The sequence below is a fragment of the Haplochromis burtoni genome, unplaced genomic scaffold (assembly GCF_018398535.1).
Source record: "Haplochromis burtoni strain Fernald_Lab_line unplaced genomic scaffold, NCSU_Asbu1 Contig_29, whole genome shotgun sequence".
Taxonomy (NCBI): domain Eukaryota; kingdom Metazoa; phylum Chordata; class Actinopteri; order Cichliformes; family Cichlidae; genus Haplochromis; species Haplochromis burtoni.
The window spans coordinates 2,195,438-2,215,752 of record NW_024582390.1 but is presented as its reverse complement, the minus strand read 5'-3'; the positions used below and the strand labels follow the sequence as shown (position 1 = coordinate 2,215,752).

At 40.7% G+C, this 20,315-nt stretch overlaps 1 protein-coding gene across 4 annotated transcripts in view; it reads right to left on the bottom strand.

Moving 5' to 3' along the window:
• The window catches only part of tanc1b (tetratricopeptide repeat, ankyrin repeat and coiled-coil containing 1b), a 123,520-nt gene that overhangs the window by 100,879 nt on the left and 2,326 nt on the right, over nucleotides 1-20,315 (bottom strand). For all 4 annotated transcript variants that reach the window (XM_005918228.3, XM_005918226.3, XM_005918227.3 and 1 more), the window contains exon 2: nucleotides 10,495-10,588. In XM_005918228.3, coding sequence (XP_005918290.1) covers nucleotides 10,495-10,555 — 61 coding nt within the window. In that variant the 5' untranslated portion in view covers nucleotides 10,556-10,588. The remainder of the gene's footprint in view (nucleotides 1-10,494; nucleotides 10,589-20,315) is intronic.

Below are 20,315 nucleotides of genomic sequence, written 5' to 3'. Positions count from 1 at the left end.
CAGAAGTGTTTTTGAGTTAAAAAGAACGTACAGAGAATCTTTGAGGACCTCTGGTAGCACATAGAAAATAAAAGGGTATTTAAGTCAAACCTAAATCCTGCGATGTGAAACATATCGTGTTGCCAAGAACAACAACGGAACCACTTGCAGTTTTCTAATTAGACAGACAGAATGCAGAAGGACGCTACCAATCTATTTCACAGGTGCTCCAGCTGGTTGCGTTTCCTACAAAGAAAAAAAATAATTACACTCTTTCAGATTAGCATAATGCAGCCAAAAGACAAAAGAAAAAGAAAACAAAAGATGTACATGACACAAACGCAAATGTTTTACCATCCATGGAAATCCAAATGAGCCCAGTGTCCATGCTGAGTTGTCGAGGGTTTGACCTCATTTCATAAGAGCTTTAGAATAAATTATGGCACATCCACTGTTGACAGTCTTGGCTGGAGAGTTATTGATATTCATGCTGGTAGAATCATGTTTGAATGTCTCTCTGCAGGCCTCCTCAGTACCCAGACTAGACAAGTGGGACACTGTTCACTGCCAGACTACAGGGTAAATATCCCTCTCGCCTCCTATCCATCCTTGTATGACACTAATCAGCCTTTTGAGTGAACATTAGGGAGTAAGTTGTTTTCTGTGCTTTAAATTTTTTTACTTGAGTGGCACTAACCCAGCAAGGGGTGCATTCTTAATGAATTATTTATATTCAATAGGTGCAGCGAAGGACTTGTAAAGAATATAGCTGTAGCGTCAGGGTCGACCAGTCAATTGTTTGGTCAATAGACTCTCACCTGAAAAAAATTCTCACTGATCAGAAAAGGTCTAAATCGATAGCTGTGTAAGACTGAGCCGATATCTTTGGCAGTAGTAGGAAAAGACCACCTTTAGGGGGAAAAAAGAAAGCATTTTATGAACTCCCCGGCCTTTTTGCAACTTTGGGGTCCACCATACTCAGAAACTCTGTTAAGAGTCTAAGTTTAATGTTTAATTTTACATTACATTGGCTTCAAACTAATTGGCATCATATAAAAGAAGAAGATTGGTGTGTTTGAACTTGAAAAACCAACAAAGCTGACATTATTTCAGCATAAAACAACAATTTAAAAATAATTTATTATGCTGAAAATACAAGCTTTTAATGTCTAATATCAATTTAGGCCAACAAGGCAAGCAGATAGTGTACCTAACAAAATGTAGAATATCAAGGTAATGTAGTCTGTGCTACACACAACTAACTGGTTAATAATTATAGACAATTTCAGTCTACTGAGATTTTCTTTGGTGGACTTTAGTGTTCTTATGTTTCTCTCTGGTCAATGGTCTAGGTCAGGGGTCAGCAACCTTTAAGACCCAAAGAGCCATTTGGACCCGGTTTCCACGCAAAAGAAAACACTGGGAGCCACAAATATTTTTTGACATCTAAAATTAAGTTAACACTGTATATATTGTTTTTTACCTTTATGCTTTGTGTGAACAACTAAGGTGTGTTGCTTATGAAAGTGCTACAGAGAAAGTTACATTTTATTTATGTAATTAACACATTTTGAACTCTTAAAGAAATATAACAAAAAGACACCCAGCTGAACTAAAATGATCCATGTAGCAAATAAAAACTGTTGTGAGCTACCACCCTTATATCGCCTTTGGGCTTTTGGAGCCTTGACCTGACTTTTAAAAAAAAATAATTGGAAAAAAAGCACTATGCTGCTAACAAAAAAATGAAAAATATATATTTGCAAAATTCTGCCTAAATATGTATTTTACCAGGTTAATTTAAGGTGTGTGGCGGGATGTCGTCTGCAGCGACGCTGCAGGGGAGGCGGATGCACCTGAGCGGCACCCACAATCACGCCTCGCCGCCTTAACGTCTGTGCCATCTATGCTGTTGTTGGTGGTATATGTCGGGCTGTGAGCTGAAAAGTTACAGCCGGCTGTATGCGTACAGCAACCGTGTATGAAAAGTGGTCAATAAAGAGATGCTGAAAAGCATGTTCATGCAAACATTGTCGGGTCTGCCGTGATAGGTTTACAATGGGACTTCTGCTCCTGAACCTCTGCGCACAGCGTCTGCAAATCGGGGCTGTACGAAGTCACTTTCATCTTTATGCAGGACTGTAAGCTGTCATCTGTGAGGCGTGAGCGGTGTTTGTTTTTAACATAGTTCACGGTTGAGAACAGCTGCTGACATAATGTGGATCCGAAGATCCATAATTGGCCTACCTGGGGTTGAAAGTCTCGATAAATGTACGGTACACCGGCTTCCGCGAGTGTGACGCTTATTTAGAGCGATATAAAAATAAAATTATATTTTATTATTTTTTCATTTCAATATCACAATAATCTTCCAATTTAGAAGTACAAGTTAAAAAAAAAAAAAAGAATGAACATAAATAAAATACACTTCAGCTAAATACTTCTAATTTATTTTCCCAAACCATGCCGAGCTGCAGTATAAGGACTAAAGAGCCGCAGGTTGCCGACCCCTGGTCTAGGTACAGAAGGTTTTTTTGGGGGGGGGTTTTATTGATGCAATTAAAAAGGGTTGATTTGCGGTGCTGCTGAGCAACTGACCCATTAATCTTTCCACAGTAATACCATAAAAACTTCTTGCACGGGTTTTACATGGGGGTTAATTGCAATGGCATCTTCTCCAACTCGCGGAAACAGCTGTCACATAGGACAGATGGACAAGCCTAGCACACGCATCTAAGCTATGATCAATCATTTTAATACTGTGAACAGAGCTCGGGGAGCCACACCGCTGCAATGTGGTTGAATTACAATGCTGACTGATGAGGGATGGACATGACTTTACAGATGTACATCTTTTTCCACCCTGATACTTCTGCAAAAACCTACAATTTCTCACTTTTATCTGTTAGAAATATTAAGAAGCTACTCTGAGACAAAAGTGGGGTTTATTTTCAGACACAAGTGCAAAATGTGGTCTGGAGACCTAGGTTGCCATGGAGATGTGGTTTAACAACAGATTTAGCTTGCCATTAGCACAGACCATTAGGCACAGCTTCATCTGGGGCCAGGTGAGGTCATGAGAACACCAGTAACCTCTGGACAACAGCCTGTTCGGTAATGTTAAATGGACAAGGATGCGGCACAAAGGCTGTTCACCAAATCCTCGCAAAGAGCCTAATCCCATAAGCAAACAAGGACCAGCGAAAAGCTTGCAGCTTTGTACTCTTCACTGTCAGTGGGAAATCTGTGCAAATTTAGCTTCAATCAATCTTGCCTCAATTCATTCTCAGAACAGAAGGAACTTTTCAACAAGCACATTTATTTTAAAGATTAATAATATATTTAAAAGTAGATAAACCATTTGGGCACCAAGCAGTGCTTTTTTAGGATGATCTTCAACTGCATATACTTCCAAATTCAATTCTATGCTTTTGTCAGTTTTGAGCAAATTCTGAGCAGACAGAGTTTTCAAATAAAAACCGATCCAAAAATAACACATTTATTAGAAGACTTTTTAAATGTGAAAAGGAAGCACTCAATGCAAACTGCTCCTACTTGAAGCAGTTATCCTCTGTTCCTTTGAGGGTGGGCACAAAGGAACCAAGGTCATTAGTTCAGGCTGCTGCAAACCCTCCTGAGCTAAGGATGGCAAGACATTCATCTGCAGGCACAATTACAAAAAAGGAAAGAAAAAAAAAAGTCTGTGTTCAGAAATGCAGAACAGAGCAGCGCAGAGCAAAGTAGGTTTAAAGAGAAAGAAAGGGGGGCGCCGAGCCCAGGACTGAACAGAGTTCTCAACAGACACCCACACAGACTTTTCTGAGAGTCAGACACTGTGACAGCATGGGCTGGTGTCTGCAAAGAGATGGCAGCAGATGAGAAGGAACCCAACCCTCAAAACGCTTGGGAAAAATATCAAAGCGAAGCAACGAACAGCTGGCACTTTGTAGTATCTCCTATGGGTGACATGATCATCTACTGCATAAAAGGAACACTTTAGGTACTTATTTAAATCACAGACAATGGCTGAGGAAGGTATGAAAGCAAAACGGAGGAGAGGAAAAAAAAGAAATCAGACAGAAGGAATGTGTCTGCCCAGGAAGGTCACGCTGTAATTAGAAAAACCTGTGGCCCGCTGACCTCTCCAGCCAATGAACTGTCATGACAGCCACTATCACCTCTTCAAAGACCATGTGAAAACACGCGGGCACGTTAACTGATAAACTGTTTTTTCTAGTCTTTGAAGTAGAAAAAACTGTTTGCCGACTGATGGGTGAAGGGTGAGGAGTGAGCAGAAAGAGAGTGGGATAGGGGGGGGGGGGGGCAATTCGCCCCCTTAGTTTGGGAAGTCATATTTTGAAGTCGTCAGTGGAGCAGTCTGGAGGTTGTCACCGTGTTTTTTTTTGATGATGACTGAGTCTGTATCCTCTTTCAGAGAAAAGCTGTGAACGAATGAACGTAAAAGTCACAAAGGCCATACTACCGTGACCTCTTATCACTTTAAACTTGGCGCAATTAGCATGGGTAGACATCCATGGGACTATGACTGTCTGTGCCTCCGATTTGGATCTTTATATGCTGAAAAAAAACTTTTTTAATACAGGTTTAGGATAACAGTTGTTTAGCTGTTAATATAACCTGAACTTAGTTTGTGTCTTCCAGCTGTTCCTAGAAGTCTTTCTTCTGACCACAGTCACATGTGCACCACAACAGTTTATTACTTATAGTAATTTCAAATAAACAGTGATAGGATTAATGAGGATCTACGAGAAAATGTCATTGTAAAGCAGAAGCAGGTGAGAGCTTTCTTTTTTTGGTCTTTAAAAAAAAATGTTACATTTCGTGCATTTCAGTGTCAGGGCAAGGAAAAAAGAGAAGCAACAGACTTGAGGTTGTCATTGAAGTACAGGTTGTTAATATGTGCTTTTCCTGGAAAATGCTAGCCAGCTTCAACAATCAAAAATAGCTTGACAATCCAAAATCTATATATATGGAATGTGATCAAAAATGATTACAACCATCACTCTTAAAAGTCCTTCATTATGTGACGCGAAATGTCCTGCTCCTAATGTTTGTTGTAGCAAAAAGTAACCTCGAGGTGGGCCAACCAGGCTCACTGCTTTTCCCTGGACTCCATATTTTGCTTTTCAGAAGGAAAGACAGGGAGTGTCTAATGTGGATACACCTGAGGTTTGTGGGCATCCAAGTCTGCATGTGTGTTTGGGTGTTTGTGCATTTGCACATGAGTGTGTGTCTAAGTGAAAGATGTGGTTTGAGCTACGCCCTGCTAATCGTTGCCTGCTGGCTGTGCAGTGCTTTGATAGCCGTGTAGGTCTGTGCACTGAATGGTCTCCTTTGTAAATCAGGTGCATTCTTTCTCCACCATTTCAGGTCCTACCGCAACTGCCTGGACATGAAAAACTACATAAACATGACCGGGAGCAAAATGGGAAACAAAAACCCATTTCACACCTATCACCAGTTCTCTTTGAAATAAAAAAAAGACATTAGAGACGAATTCAAACACAACTGTAGAGGTGATTTTAAAAGCCTATTTATCACAGATTATTCAGACAAAAGCTGAAGGTTATCACTATAGGCAATCTAGAGCCTCATACCTGGAAGAGTTTTTCTTTTAAGTGGTAAAATCAAGAGGTTATGACAAAAGAGACAATGGTAATGTTCTGAGCTTTACATATGATGGGTAAATCCAAGGATATTAACAAAGTATTTTCAAATTGTTTGACACTCATTTATTTTCTGGTTGTTAAGTGGTTGTTCTGTAATGGTCACACAGCGAATGAGCTCTGGAAACTACACTTCCTGTAGCTACATATACTCACAGAGGTTTTCTTTAAGTTTTCTCACAACCACAGGCCAAGCAGGTAGCGTTTCTCCAAATGTCTGCGGATAACATGTATAGAGAAGAGCCTGCCACCCAGCTGTTCAGTGAGAAAAATACAGACAGTGAGGTCCTGGAACTTGTGGCAGATTCTGCACCTAGTGGTGTTTGTTAATGTCTGAGTGGAGTGTTAGACATCACGAGACGGTGAAAGAATTTACTGTGATCCTAAACTCGCACATGAAGACTGCACCCGAAGCAGCAAAGAACAAAGGCCTCAGAACCTGGGCCTCACGCATCGACATCACACACACATCCTCTGCAACCAGACAATGAAACAAAATTGTGGGGCGAAAGCAAGTCTGTTTGAGTGTTTTCATTCTGAACCGACGCCATCTCAGAGCAAAGATAACATACAACCAAGCGGGATTTTATATTTCCCTCCCTTTAACAAAAAAAAAAAAAGCTGCCTTTGTTTGAATGAAGAACCTTATATCAAAAGCTCCTTTATGTTTGGACAAATAACTCAGCCACCTGTGGTTATTGTTTACAGAGGAAAGTCTTCCCCTAACGGTAAGATAATCCTAATGGGGCAGCTGTAACAGAGAGAACTCCCTGGAATCTCTGCAATGCCGGCTGTTCTTCTAACACTGTACCTCAACAGAGAGGTGATACACAAGTATGCAGAGCAGAGCTTGCAATAAAATTCACAATAGATGTGAGATTTTACAACATAACAAACCAAAAAACTCTTCCCCTAAAGTACGATCGATTCGCTTTTCTGGCACCTGCCTTAAAAGATTTAATCTATTCCATCATCACAGCAGTATTTAAAAATCAGAAAGCCACCTAAACAAAAATTCTGCTTTGTTAACCAATTTGCTGTTGTCTGACCTTTAGCAACAAATCACTGTTTTATGTCAAAACACCCAAGAAGCGCACAGAAAGTGCAGAGACAGCACGTACCATTCTCCGCCACAGCTGAGGCAACAAAGTTCTTAATGCCCTCTCTTTCTCTCTCTCAAACACACACACACACACACAGAATGACCAGTACTTTGAATGCGGGTCTTTTACATCACTTAGATTCCATAAATTTTTCACTTAATCTTCCTGAAATTCAAAGAGTCTGCTCAGGCCGTGAATCGCTTTGAAATGGAATTAAAAGACTTAGAAACTTTGCAAGTCACTGAACCGGTGACAAATTTTTGTTGTTGTGTAAAGCTGCTTATCGTCATGTGTTTGAAGAGCCAACACGTTCTATGCCGTATCAGACCTTGATAATAAAAGTAATGTGACCAAATATTCCCTTGATATCCCTTGAAAAAAATAAAATAAAATAAAAAAAGAACAAAGTGGTCACGTTTTATGGGGGACGTAGTCATTTTCGTATATTGGTTTAACTGGAAAATAGAACCACATCTGGGGTTTGCTTTTCCTTCACATTTAAATGATTAGACCCACAATTCCTCCTAATATTTGCAAACTAGGGCAAGTGGCTGGCCATTATCTGTGGGGACATAAAGCAGGGGTTGACCCCAGGTCTCAGGTCAACAACAGAGTAGCTCCTCCCGGTCCAGCCAGGTGCATGTGTGGCTTCTGTCACTATACTGACAAACAAAGGGAGAAAAGTCCTGGCAACTGCTGGTAACTGCATATTCGTTGTGTGTACAAGGCTGGTGAATGTGTCGGGAGTCGGAGGAATAAACAGTTGAAACTGTTACCTCAAAGAGTGGACAGCTAGTGAGATTAACACTACATCACCCACAACAGACAGACAACTGTGTGGCAGCTGCTTCAAGCAGCACATGGAGCAGTAAGCCTAAGTAAGTGGGCATTCATTCAGGTATTACGGTAACACACGGTCACACTCAGCAATTAAAGCCGAGCCAAAAATGCAATTTTCCTGGATATATCAGCACGAACTGATGTGAAGAAAGCAACTATTTACTCCTCTCAGTACAGTAAGGCTTCAAAAGGAGAAAGCTACCCTTCACAGAGGCCCCAGTAAAGAAATGGGCCACTGAGGCCAGTTTGCCAGAAAAAGCATTAAATCTTGGTGGAAAAATGTAGACTCACATGTCTTAACAAAGGTCCTTGGTATGATCTAAAAAACATGGTGACAAACTATGTACTTTACAGGCTGCTAAAGAAAACCAGCTGATTAATTACTTGACTGAACTCCAACTAAGACAAAAAGTTGTCTCCAAGGAACTCACCCAAAGGAAAGTCACCACTGTGCAACAGCATCTTGAGAACATAACTCTCCTTATTCATTTTTGTTAAGTCCGACTGCTGTTATATTAAAAATTAAAGAACAAAGCAGAGCAATTTCATATAAACTCGTGTCATGGCGAGACAGCATCATTATTTCTACCAACCTGATCTTTAAATAGAGGGATGCACCCTCCCAGCAAACACCAGCTACAACAACATTTTAATCTTTATAATGCAATAATTTTCCCAGTGTCCCAAATATCGACCGTAGTGATTCCTATACACAGCATGTCCCTGCTACAATTACCCAGCTCTCAGAAAATGAGAACATCAAAAGGCAACTAACCACAGCAAACTAGTGCCCACTCATGGAATGGCAGACCATAAAAAAGTACTTAAAAGGGATTCACATGGTCAATTTCAAACAGATTCCTTGCAGATTGACTACAGGAGAGGCAAGTGGGAAGGAGGAGGAAACGAAGGAGGAAGGACCTAGGAGGAGCACAAGATGGAGAGACTAAATTAGCAAGCTGTGTGTTTTTGTGGTCTTGGCAATGGGGAGATCCCAAAGGAGAGCTAATGACTGTAGTGGTATCTGGCATGGGGGCCAAGTTTCCTTTACTGTTTTAAAGTCGCCTCCAGTCCATAGCCACCAAGGCATGACCAACATATGCTGAGCTCTCGTGCAATTATACGATTATCAAGGTCGTTCCTCCCACTTATTTCCATTATATGCTGCTGAGCACATTTTACAGACATTTTGTCCTTCTGGATCTTCTGAAGAAAGGAAAGTCTGTAGAGTCCAGCCTCTAAGGACACTTAGAGGGCCAGAAAAAAAACCCAGACTTATAAGACTAATAAATAATCATTTAAAAAATGCATGTACATAATGCGTAGTGTATCCAATCATCAGGTTTTATGTATTCCTAACTACATTTTAAGTCCCAGGAAGGGCAAGATTATAAAGAGATGATCTGCCAGCAACTTTTTATGACATTAACTACATTTCATTGAGGTCAAGTAACTAAATAAACTGTTAAAGCCCAGAAAATAAAGATATATAACAGATATACAGGCCCCATGCAGGCACAACAGTGGAGCAAAGGTAGCAGTTGTAGCTGACCTCTCAACCATAAGAGCCCTAAACAACAGAAAGGAGTGGCAAGACTTTTATTGTCCCAGCATGAGAAAAGGAGGCAGAGCCACTTCAGCTTGATGGATGGGTTCCAACTGGGAAAGTGAGGCTGGGGATAAAGACTTCTATCCCGCCATAAAACTCTGCTGCTCTTGGTCTTCACACACCCAGTAACTTCTGTGTTTAAGTGTGGAATAACAAGAAAACTACGCTATCTGAGTGATTCATACAGGCTAGACAGGTTGCAACACCTTCATTAAGGAAAATGTATACAAGGCTGCAGTGCTCAGATCTCAATCCCTTAATGTACTGGAAAGCAGTCGAGGTGATGTGGTGATATTGTGTGTGTGTCTGTGGAAAGAAAGTCACAGTTTCCTCTTTAATTTTAACACCGGCTGTTGAGTGAAACAATCACATCAGACAAAGGATGATAGAGCACGATAGATGGAGCTATGAGACATCTACCGTGCACACTGTAGACTGTTTGAACCAGACTTCTGAGGCAAGCCCTCAGGTGCTACAGCAGGTCTAGGCTGGTAGGTGCAGTATAAGCATAAATGGTCAACCTGCTATTTCAAGACACGTCTTTGGAGAAGGCCATTGCACGTACAAGTAAACAATGTATTGCTAAGACTGACTCATGATTAGTCATTTTGGAAAGGCCCGATGCAAGCTTCCAAAGTGAAACATCTGTTATGACACAACGGTCACATTGCATCTCCAGTCAAATCAAAGATAGAAAGAAAGAAGGTATCCTGCTCTGATCTCACAGTTAGAGATGTAGCAATGGCTGCGTGATTTCCGCCTATGGCGCACTGTGTCACCAGTGACCTACAATGTGTGAGATCATATAGCTGTCATTTCTTCCCACACCATCTTTTACCAAAACTGGAAAACTCCCCGCATAGAGGACAAGTACAGGAAGAGCTTTAAAGTTCAAGTGCACATCTTAGGTTTTTCCTCAAGTACCATTCTAGTTATGGCAACAGTGTTTACAGATAGCTAGAAATGAAGCACTGGTTTGTTTTGTTTTTTTTATAGGTCAAATGGAAAAAGTGATTTTTTTCCCCCCACCATCAGTTTTGTATATTTGCCAAGAGCACACTTCAGATTTAGCTTTCTCTTCTGTTCTCTTCAGCTCACTTAACTCACTTCGGTTATCACATTCTCAATCTTTAACTAGAAGGCCATCTGTGAAGGGTACTTCATAAAGCTTAGTCAGGAATGAATTTATAAACTCTGAATGTAGCTTTAGTGTCTTGGTGTTTGGGGTATCTGATTCCTGGATCCTAGCTGTTTTTCTTCCAGATTTTACACATACCTGAATCCTTCTTGCTCCCCTTGCCTCCATCTCTGTTCTTCTTCAGCACTGCCTTGAACATGGCAAGATTCCTGGAATCCTTTCTGCAGAGCCCCTGGGGTTAAAGCAAATAAAAACATTCATTAACCCACAGTCACAACAGGATAACTGAGATGCATCCATTGTCAGTCTAACAAAACAGAGGCAGTTTTCTGTATTCATGTGCAAATAAGAAAACAGATTAAACACACGATGCCTTTTTTGTTGTTTTTAATCAAGAATTAAGCAAAAAAAACAGGCCAAATGTGTCCTCAAGCTTGGAACACAGCAATGGCAAAACAGTGTACTGTATATCTGCATTTCTATCTGTTTAGCTGGCACTCGCCCGGGAGTGTTCCCACAGCACTCCCACTCCTGCAGGTCATCAGTGGAGGGGAGCATGGAAAGAATGCTCTAATATTTAAACAGAAAAGGACAAGTTCTGCTATCTTGTTATGCAGGAAAACAGTCGGTCGAATGTCCTGAATTCCACATGCAATCGACGCTACGGGGCTGCACTTGGGTGTTTACAACTGATATCCATGGTTCCTCCCAACCCTGTGTTCATTTTGAAACCTTAGAGTTAAACGGTATAACATGAACTCAAGGTCTGGCCTGGATGTTCTTGCTTACTTTGCGATTATTTATAGTCTTTACGTAGCTGGACAACAGTAAAAACATTCATAACACAGCGTTGCCTAGAACAGTTAATTGTGTGGGATTTTTGGTTACCATCCCTCTGAACACATTACAGGCTCCTACAGTACTGTATTAATAGCAGCAGAGCAATCTTTCCAAAGAAGAGAAAAGAATGGTTTCAACCAAATAAGGATATGCCATGTGCAAACAAAACATAGTTCTTAACCCAGAGGCCAGGCTTCACAAATCTAGGTCCTCTTACTGCTTATTGAAAGAGGCTTCTGAATCAACCTTTTCTCCCCTATACACCATTTTTTTATTTTGTTTTTTTAATCCTTTACCTTTTTATACCCAAAAACAAACCTTAACAAGAAATGCACCTGATTTGTCATAGTATAAGACATGTGCACACTAGGGCTGTTCGATATAACGATATATATCGGATGACGATATAAAAACATCTATCGTTTCATTTTACGCTATCGTTTGTTTCGTGGTGTCGCAAAATAAACTGTTTACGACAATATTTTTTCATTGTTCTGATGGTCACTGTAGTGGCTATATTAATTTCTTAAAGTTCTCTCTTTCTCTTATATTTTATATAACCACACTACTGACGGACAAGCGCCTGTTTTTATGCGTTGTCTTTAGCAACAGCGAGGGTAACACCTTCGCGTGTCCGCTTGTTTATGTTCCACATAAACCTTTCACAATAAAGCTCAGGATCCTGTTGAGACTTTTCAAAATAAACTGAATCACGTGAAAGAGCAGATTATTTACGGATGAGAAGTTTAAAAAAAAAAAAAAAAGAGCCGCCAGGTGCTAAAAAAATAAACCTTAGACTCAAACGTTAGAACAGGCTTTTCCCCGCAGCACGCCGTGTAATAAATACTCACAAAGAAAACGGCGGCCGTTACAACTTATGTCTAAAAATGTATAGTTTCATGCATCGGTTAAAACAATCGACTCCACGACGCCCAGCTGGAAACACTTCACGCATGTGTAGAGGCAGAGATATTGCAGTTCATGACATCACAGTGCAAAATTAGGAGGAGTTGGTAGTTTCTGTGTGGGAGCTCGCTGCTCATCGCCACAGTAACAATAAACATTACGCAGGTGAACCCAAAGGAAATGAGAAACGCCCTCTTAAAACTCTAAAAGCCAACATGACAAATTCCTTCCATCCCCCCCATCACAGCCACTGGACACAAACACACACACACAAAGTCAGCACCCAGTGAGAGAATGAGGTTCACCTCTTCAGGCATCGTATACAGTTAATCATTCCTAATTCTGAGCTATGCGTCTATCAGCTGTTTGCATCAGGTGCGGAGTTACAATGTACATATTACTTGAAAGAAAGCCAACCATGTGTCATCACTGTCGTAATGACAGCTTAAATAAAAGCACAATGATGACAGCATTATTAAAAGTCCGTGAGCATTTTAGCTCCGGGAAGGGAAAACGTAGAAAGATTGCTGCATACAGTGTAATGGAGAGTGATTCGAGACACTGGCATAGATACACTCTAGCCAACCCAACACAATTATGACACAAGGTTGCAACAGCCACAGGTGGTCACGGAACAACATCTGGTAAACTAAAGTACTGTGTTACAAACACTGCTTTGTTTAAACTCCCCAAAGCATAAAAAATGAAAAACCTTAAAATGATATTGGTGCCAATTAGATCTACACTCACTGGCCAGTTCACATGTTCATTGATAAATGCGGGCAGGTAATCGTCCAATCATGAGGCAAGAACTCGATGAATTTGACTTACTGCAATGAAACTGATACAAACTGTAAATACAGTCAAGATGACCATATTTACTGGGAAGTTCCACCATTGGATGAAAGGTGATTTAAGTGACATGATATCAGTGCCAGATGGAGTGGAGTGAGTATTTCAGACACTGCTCATCTACTGGGATTTTTTCCACGAAAACACTGAAAAACAAAGAAGCAGTTCTCTGGGAGAAAAATGCCTTACTGATGTCAGAGGTTAAAGGAGAAAGGGACAAAACGCTTTGAGCTAATAGGAAGGCAACAGTAACTCAACTAACCAGTCTTTACAACTAAGCTATGCAGAAGAGCATAGCTCCGCACAACACTTCAAACCCTGAAGCAGCAGAAGTCCACATCTTAAAGCAAATGTTCAGCTAAGAACACTGAAACTGAGGCTACAATTCACACATATTCACAAGAATTGAACAACATAAGATAGTGAAAACATTGCCTTGTCTGATTAGTCTAAATTTCCACTGCAGCATTCAGATGGTCAGAATTTGGCAGCAAGAAAGCACGGATCCATCCCGCCTTGTATCAACAGCTCAGGCTGCTGCTGGTGTTGGTGTTGGCCCTGGTTAGGAGTAGGGGGGGTAAATGAATATTGTTACTGATCATGCTCATCCCTTTAAGACCACAGTGTGCCCATGTTCTGAAGGCTGCTTCAAACAGGAAAGCACATCATGTCACAAAGCTCTAATTATCTCCAAATGTTTTCTTGAACATGACAATGAGTTCACTGGACTCAAATAGCCTCCACAGACAGCAGAGTTCAATCCAGTAGAGCACCTTTAGGATGCGGTGGAACAGGAGATTCTCATCATGGATGTGCAGCAACTGTGCTCTGCCATGAAAGCTTAAGGCTACTCTGAAGGCCCAACCTAGTACTTACGGGGTGTACCTACTAAGGTGACCGGTGAATACACTGTTATAGATCAAAATGTAAAAAAAACCAGACAAAGTAGGATGATTTTCATAACAAACTAAGTGTCTTCATTAAGTCTTCTGGATAATCACGAACAACATTTTGTGTTAATGCCGCCTAAGCCTTGCATTGTTTTTATTGGCACTGGTTGTGGGGAATCCTGAAAAAGGTTAATGAAATCAAAGCTTAATCCCCACGACAGCAGAAGTATTTCGATCAGAATAGCAGGGCTATAAATTTGACATTTGTAAGACAGTCCCCTCAGAGAAGAAGCACGAACCGCATGCTACGCAGAGCGATGGGAATCAATATTCTTTAAGCCTTCAAGGTCTGGTTCATCCCAGTGCACAAAGCTGTGTTTGTATATTAGCATGGCCCCTTACTAGGGGCCTCTCAAAATTAAAACAGAGCAGTGCAAGTGCCATCAAGGCTCAAGGGTCTGCAGAAACAACATTTACCCAGTGAAAAAGCAGTTAATTTGCTGCTGCTCTTGTTTATTTGAGGCAAATTGTCATAAAGTTCCAACAGACCATCTAAAGGGATACACACGAAAGACCGCATCATGATTTTCCCACTGCTAGCATTTTAACCAAACATACATGTCAGCACGAAGACCTTCACACGAGAGCTGTCTGTTACTCTGTAAAAGCTCAAGGCAAAAATAAAACTGACTCCAATCTGCGGTATAATGTCAAGGCAGCTTCCCTTTTAGAAAAAAAAGAAATTGGAGCCTGGGTGGGTTAAAAGGAGCCTCGGGTTATCCATATATTTGTTTTCCAGGACATTCCCAATGTGACACAGTTCAAATCCAGACAGGTTACGAAACAGGAAAGATTCACACCTGCACAATGCCGACGTGACATGTGGTTAATGGGGCCAGCTCGCTATACCATAGTCATCTGAGAAGATGCCTATATAGAGAACAGAAAGGGGATTGTTTGTCCTGATTACATCTGGTGGGGGAACATTTAACAAACACTGATGCTGGTGAGTTAGCCTGCTTTGCACTTTATTAAGTGGCAAACAATAGAGAGTGCACCCTCAAGCTCAGATGAGCTTCCAGCATTGGAGCAAACAGCTATTTTCCACCCCATGCGTTCATCTCTTTCCTGTTGATATGCCCTGCCAGCTCTCTTCATCAACTGATTCTACATGACTGACTGCTCTCAGTTTTCCACCCTGTTGTCATAGCAACATGGAAATTCTCACTTTGGGCTGACCTTCAAGCTGGTTTATCAAACAAGCTAGCCTAGAAGCAAACTAGTGAGACTTCAAAATTCTCATGTGAAATCCGTAATTATCTCTTTTATTTGCTGTCCATTCGCTGGGTGCAGGAAACAGGCCTAGCCTGGCCTGTGAGTTCAAGGGTCCATAAACAATGGGGCAAGTTAGCTAACAAACCTTTGAAAGAGGAAGTGCTGGAAGTAGGTAGAGAGGAAAGCGCAGTCTGAGTGTCAGCCACTGTAAACAAAAGGTTGTTATTCACACTAAAGCAACTGGAAGAGAAATAACAAAAGGACAGATATTTTATGGCACTTCTCTACCGGTTTGACTCAAGTGTTTCCTGCTCAGCCTTTTCCCTGCACCAGCCTACAGGAAGCAGGCCTTCATCTTGTAATTAGGGGGAAATACCTTGAAATATTAATGGATGACTTAAACATTGTGATTAACCCACAAACAAATTACACAGGTGATCATATGGTCTGCTATCCAGGTTTTTCCTGAGCTAAAGGTGGTAATATTTGGAGAAGAAAATGGAGTACTAAGCACTTACTAGCATGCTTTGTTAGCCTGATGGTCTTTACCATTAAGTATACATGAGCACATATAATTTGTGAGCATTAAACATGCTCCAAAAAATAGTAACACCAAATACATGGTCAAGACCATCTAGTTCAGGGATTCGAAATAGCATAAATGGTATCCAGCAGGCAAGTAGGGCAAATATACACAAAAACTATTCTAAGTTAAACCAAGTTATGTCTCTGTAATGGGCATGTGGTATCAAACAACTTTCAAATGTCAACAAATCAGTATGCATGTATGCATCTTGGGACTCTGAAAGCCAGTATGACAAATGAGTATACAAAAATAATGAGAAACCCAAAGAGGTGACACCATTTGTGCCAAACAAGTTATGAGAGAAAAGAAAGAGCAGAAGCAAAACCAATGAGTGCACTCTGGTCACCATTTGATTCAAAGGTCTGCATAGTCTGAATGAATCATGTGTACAAGTTGCAGCAGCCTTAAGGATACACCAGTGTCAAAGAAATGGACTAGAAATCAAACCTGCTACCTCCCTGTAGCTGAAATGGACTTAAATGCTCTCATGTTCCTGTTATTAGAGCTAATATTCAAGTTTCTGTAGTCAAGAAATGCCTTTGAGCATCAGAAAAAGCAGTGGTTTATAGTATCATCTTTCCGATGCATAAACTTTCCCAGAACACAAAGAAGCTACACAAAGAAATGTAGTTCTTCATTTCTACAGGAAATGAAGGACTACATTTCTAATAATAATAATAATAATAATAATAGGGCAAAGTAATACCATCACATCAACTACTACATGGCTTGTAAGTAATATCATGTGGCTTGATCATTTCAGCAAATTTAACAAATATCATGGGAAAACGTTTCAAAACTAAACAATGAGAAAAAAGGTCAGTACTCCTTTGTTTGTTTACTTTTAGCCAGTAGAAAATCATCATTTCATCAAAGGCCGCGGCAAATCCAAGGTTCGAGCTTGGGGCAAAATAAGCTTGGTTCTTATTGAGGATGACGAGCCAAATGGCTTAGTGCAAAACTTAAAAAGATAACAAATCTGATCTACTTATAAGACTGGCATGAGAAGCTTCAAAATAGAAGAAAATCTTTCCCAACAGGCAAAACAAAAAAACAAAAAAAATTAGCAGAAACAAAACGTTATCTATTACAGCAGCTGAAGTAACCATTCATTAACAGAAAGTTCAGGTGCGTGCCAAGCTTCAAACTCAAGAGCGTGTTTTACCCCCTTTTGTCCTTTTGTCTATCACCTGAGATTACATAATGGCAATAAACAGTGTTTAACTGACTTTAGCATCAGTGAATAAGTAGGACAGTTAGTAAGAATGGAGTAAAAACAGTGCCTTTTGTGTTCGGTTATACCCCTAATCCCTGTGTCAGCAGTGAAAATGAGTGAACCTGTTTGGTTTTATCCATGAACCATTGATCTAGAAGCGTTAAGGCATGTTTAATGGGCTAGTGAGTACTCTGAATATGGAGTTACATTTCGGGGTCTGGAAACTAAACCTGGCGTGGGAATGTCAGAGTAAGGCAAGACCATGCAGTGAATTTGCATAAAACAGCACTAATTTAGATAAAGATCACTAGGTACTATGAATTTACGGATGAGCCGGCATGGTTTCCGCTCTTCGCTCCCAGGTTAGACCACCTCCGATGTAACTCCACACTGAGTAACAATGTTGCGTCAATTTCCATCCTCATCTCTTGTTCTCAATAATGACTAAACTCTCTTATCACTCTGATAATAAATTGCTGCAGCAGTGATGTGGAAATAAAAATCTGCAGTAAAAATAAATAAAGCCAAATCGTTGCTACTTGGACTAAGTTTGGTATTCACTTCTGTGAGAGACTGGTATTTGAGTAAGAGTAAAACATTAACAAGCAGTGCGCAAAGTCTACAGGAAGTCCACGCAACACATCTCTATTAAGGTTTTATCAATCAGTGAGTCACAAAAAGAATTATAGCAAAGCGCCAGTGCACCAAACAAAAAAAAGCATTACAAATTGACAGATCTTCACCGCCGTGTTTGTACTTTTGTATTTCCATTCATTTTTCATAAAACAGTAATAATGAACAAACAAATATCAATAAACATTTGAGACAGGTTACCATTCTGTAAGCTGGCTATATGGTTCCAAAATGACGAGATTTTTCAGGTGTGCGTTTTACCAAAAACGGGTAAACGCTGACATCTCACTGATCCAAATAAGATTTGTTTTCCTAAGTCCTTGTTATGACAGGAATACAATTGGTCTGGGTACAAAACATTTGCACACAGCAGCTCTTTGTTGACGACTGGCTCATCGGTTTGTGGGAACCCAAACACTTCCATACTTCCAAACATAACCAATGTATTTATGTAGACCAGGAGAACATAAAAGCAAGTGCAAAACAGCACACGTTCCACAATGGCGACATATGGCCACAGTAAAACTGTTAACAAACCATCGAGTTTGGCTTTCCTGCTTTCTTCGTCTACAGCAACCTTCACGGGTGCTTGCTGCAGACTGGTCCAGCCCACTCTACAATGAAGGAGAGCAACAAGCCGCACACAGATGAGAGTACAACTCACACAACTATGTGCAATTTGCAGACACCAGTCACACATGCAAAGGAGATATTGCACACAGGTCATCGCACATTCCTCCCACAGACTCTAAACTAGTGTCAACTAAATAATCATCAAATTCATTTGAAATACAAATAAAGTGAATACTCCAAATAGTGTGTTGTGCTGGTTTTACACATGTTCTTTTGATTTATATTTATGACCCTCTCTCTCTTTATCACCGCATCTCTGGAGTTCTCAAAAATAACTTGAAAATGTAAATCACTAACAGCTGGCACCAAGAAGCACCTCCAAACAATCACGTGATTTAGACACACACAGCCTAACCACATGCTCAGATATGGGAAAACATACACACTATACTCGCTCTCACACCTGGACTTTCAACTTATACTGCAGGAAACGCCGGGCATTTTTTACGGCTATTAAATTCTGCAAATGTCAACAGCATTACTGAAATACAAGACAAACTCCAAATAAATGGCTGTGATTCTGCAGTGTTTTATTAGATGACCCGAGGGGAAATGTGGCAATTAAATGGTAAGGAAAGTCATTTGATACACAAGCTGCCATTCCCTTTATGAAACTTGAGCTAATGCAATTACACAGCTTTGCCACTTTGCCAAAAGGTGTGTACATAATCTGTCGTCCCAGCACTGAGAATGCGACAGAATATTTCCTGATGATGATGTTATGTTGCGTCTGACACATGCACATCTTTTAAAGAGTAAACATAAAATAGGCTGGTATAATACTCTTGCAGGTTCTTATGATAACTTCAACAGAGCGCCTACCCCACAGGGTGGCACCAACTCCATAACAGCCTGCAACAATTTGTGCTTTGTTCAGGTTCCAAGAGCTCAAGGGGGTAACCGTTTCTGCTTTATGTCATTATGTCACAACATGCCCTAAAACCACTTTAATGGCTTTGAGATGCAAAAGTGTCTCGCATGTGTTTTCTGTAAATTCCACACACAATGCGCATCATAATCTTCCTCTTGATATATAACGCAGAGGGGATTCCTTCCTTGAAAGTTTCCACATTCATCAGACACAAACTGTCGCTAAGCTTTTCAAACGTAGATGGAAATCACATGGCTACGGTCACAAAATCCTGCAATTGGCCTTCGCTTTGCAACTGCAAACAAGTCGACTGGAAGCTATCCAGCAGTTTGAGTGACAGCTTTGGCACGTCTTAACGCACCAAACCAAAACAGACAAGTATGTGTAACAGGTTAGGGATAAAGTAATCTCTAAAATCAGATATCTGTATATGAAGATGCAGATTCTGAAAGCAAGAAACGAGATTATTGCTACAGGAAACATTCTGATTTGCACTGATAGTAAATCTGTGCAATCACATTTCAGAAGGTTTTGGTAGCATGCAAGTAAATCATGTGAGGGAAGAGCTAAACAAAAAATAAGTTGCAATTAATCATGACAACGGATGGAGTTTCATGGAGACTTATATGTAACACAGTAGCACTCTTAAACTTTTTGCTAATGTAGTTACAAAATAGGGCACTCCCATAAGGCTACACACAAGCTAATGTGCAGTAAGACCCTTACTCACACCAGATTTTTACACCAAGGCTTTCAGAACCCATCCGGTAGGCTCACATATGGAGTCCTGAACCCCACAAGCCGCTAAAAATCTGGCTTTCCTGTTGGAACCATGGACTGGGTCCTTTCAATAGGACAAAACCATTATCCTTATTATCAGCACCAGCTCAGTGTGTGCTGTCTGTCAGGTCACTGGCTCCAGTAACCTTCCCTCCTCAGCCATAACAATACGACTCTGATGCCAGCATCTGTTATAAGCCAACTGGCTGAGGACCATGGGAACCAGGCTCTGCAGAGAGTGGGAAGCAGACTCTTGAGGGACTTTCAATAAGATGACTGCCCTGCAATTCAAACACCTCATAACAGACAATTGGGGTAGTTCTAGCCTTGGCACAGAGGCATGCAAATCCTCTCTAATGGTTTCATAATCAGCGTAAAATTGCCTGAAATTATGTCGGAAAGTTAATACAGAGCATATTCCCGTTAACTGACCATCAGCATGATTGTCGGCAGCAAAGCCTGTCCCACCTGTTGAGT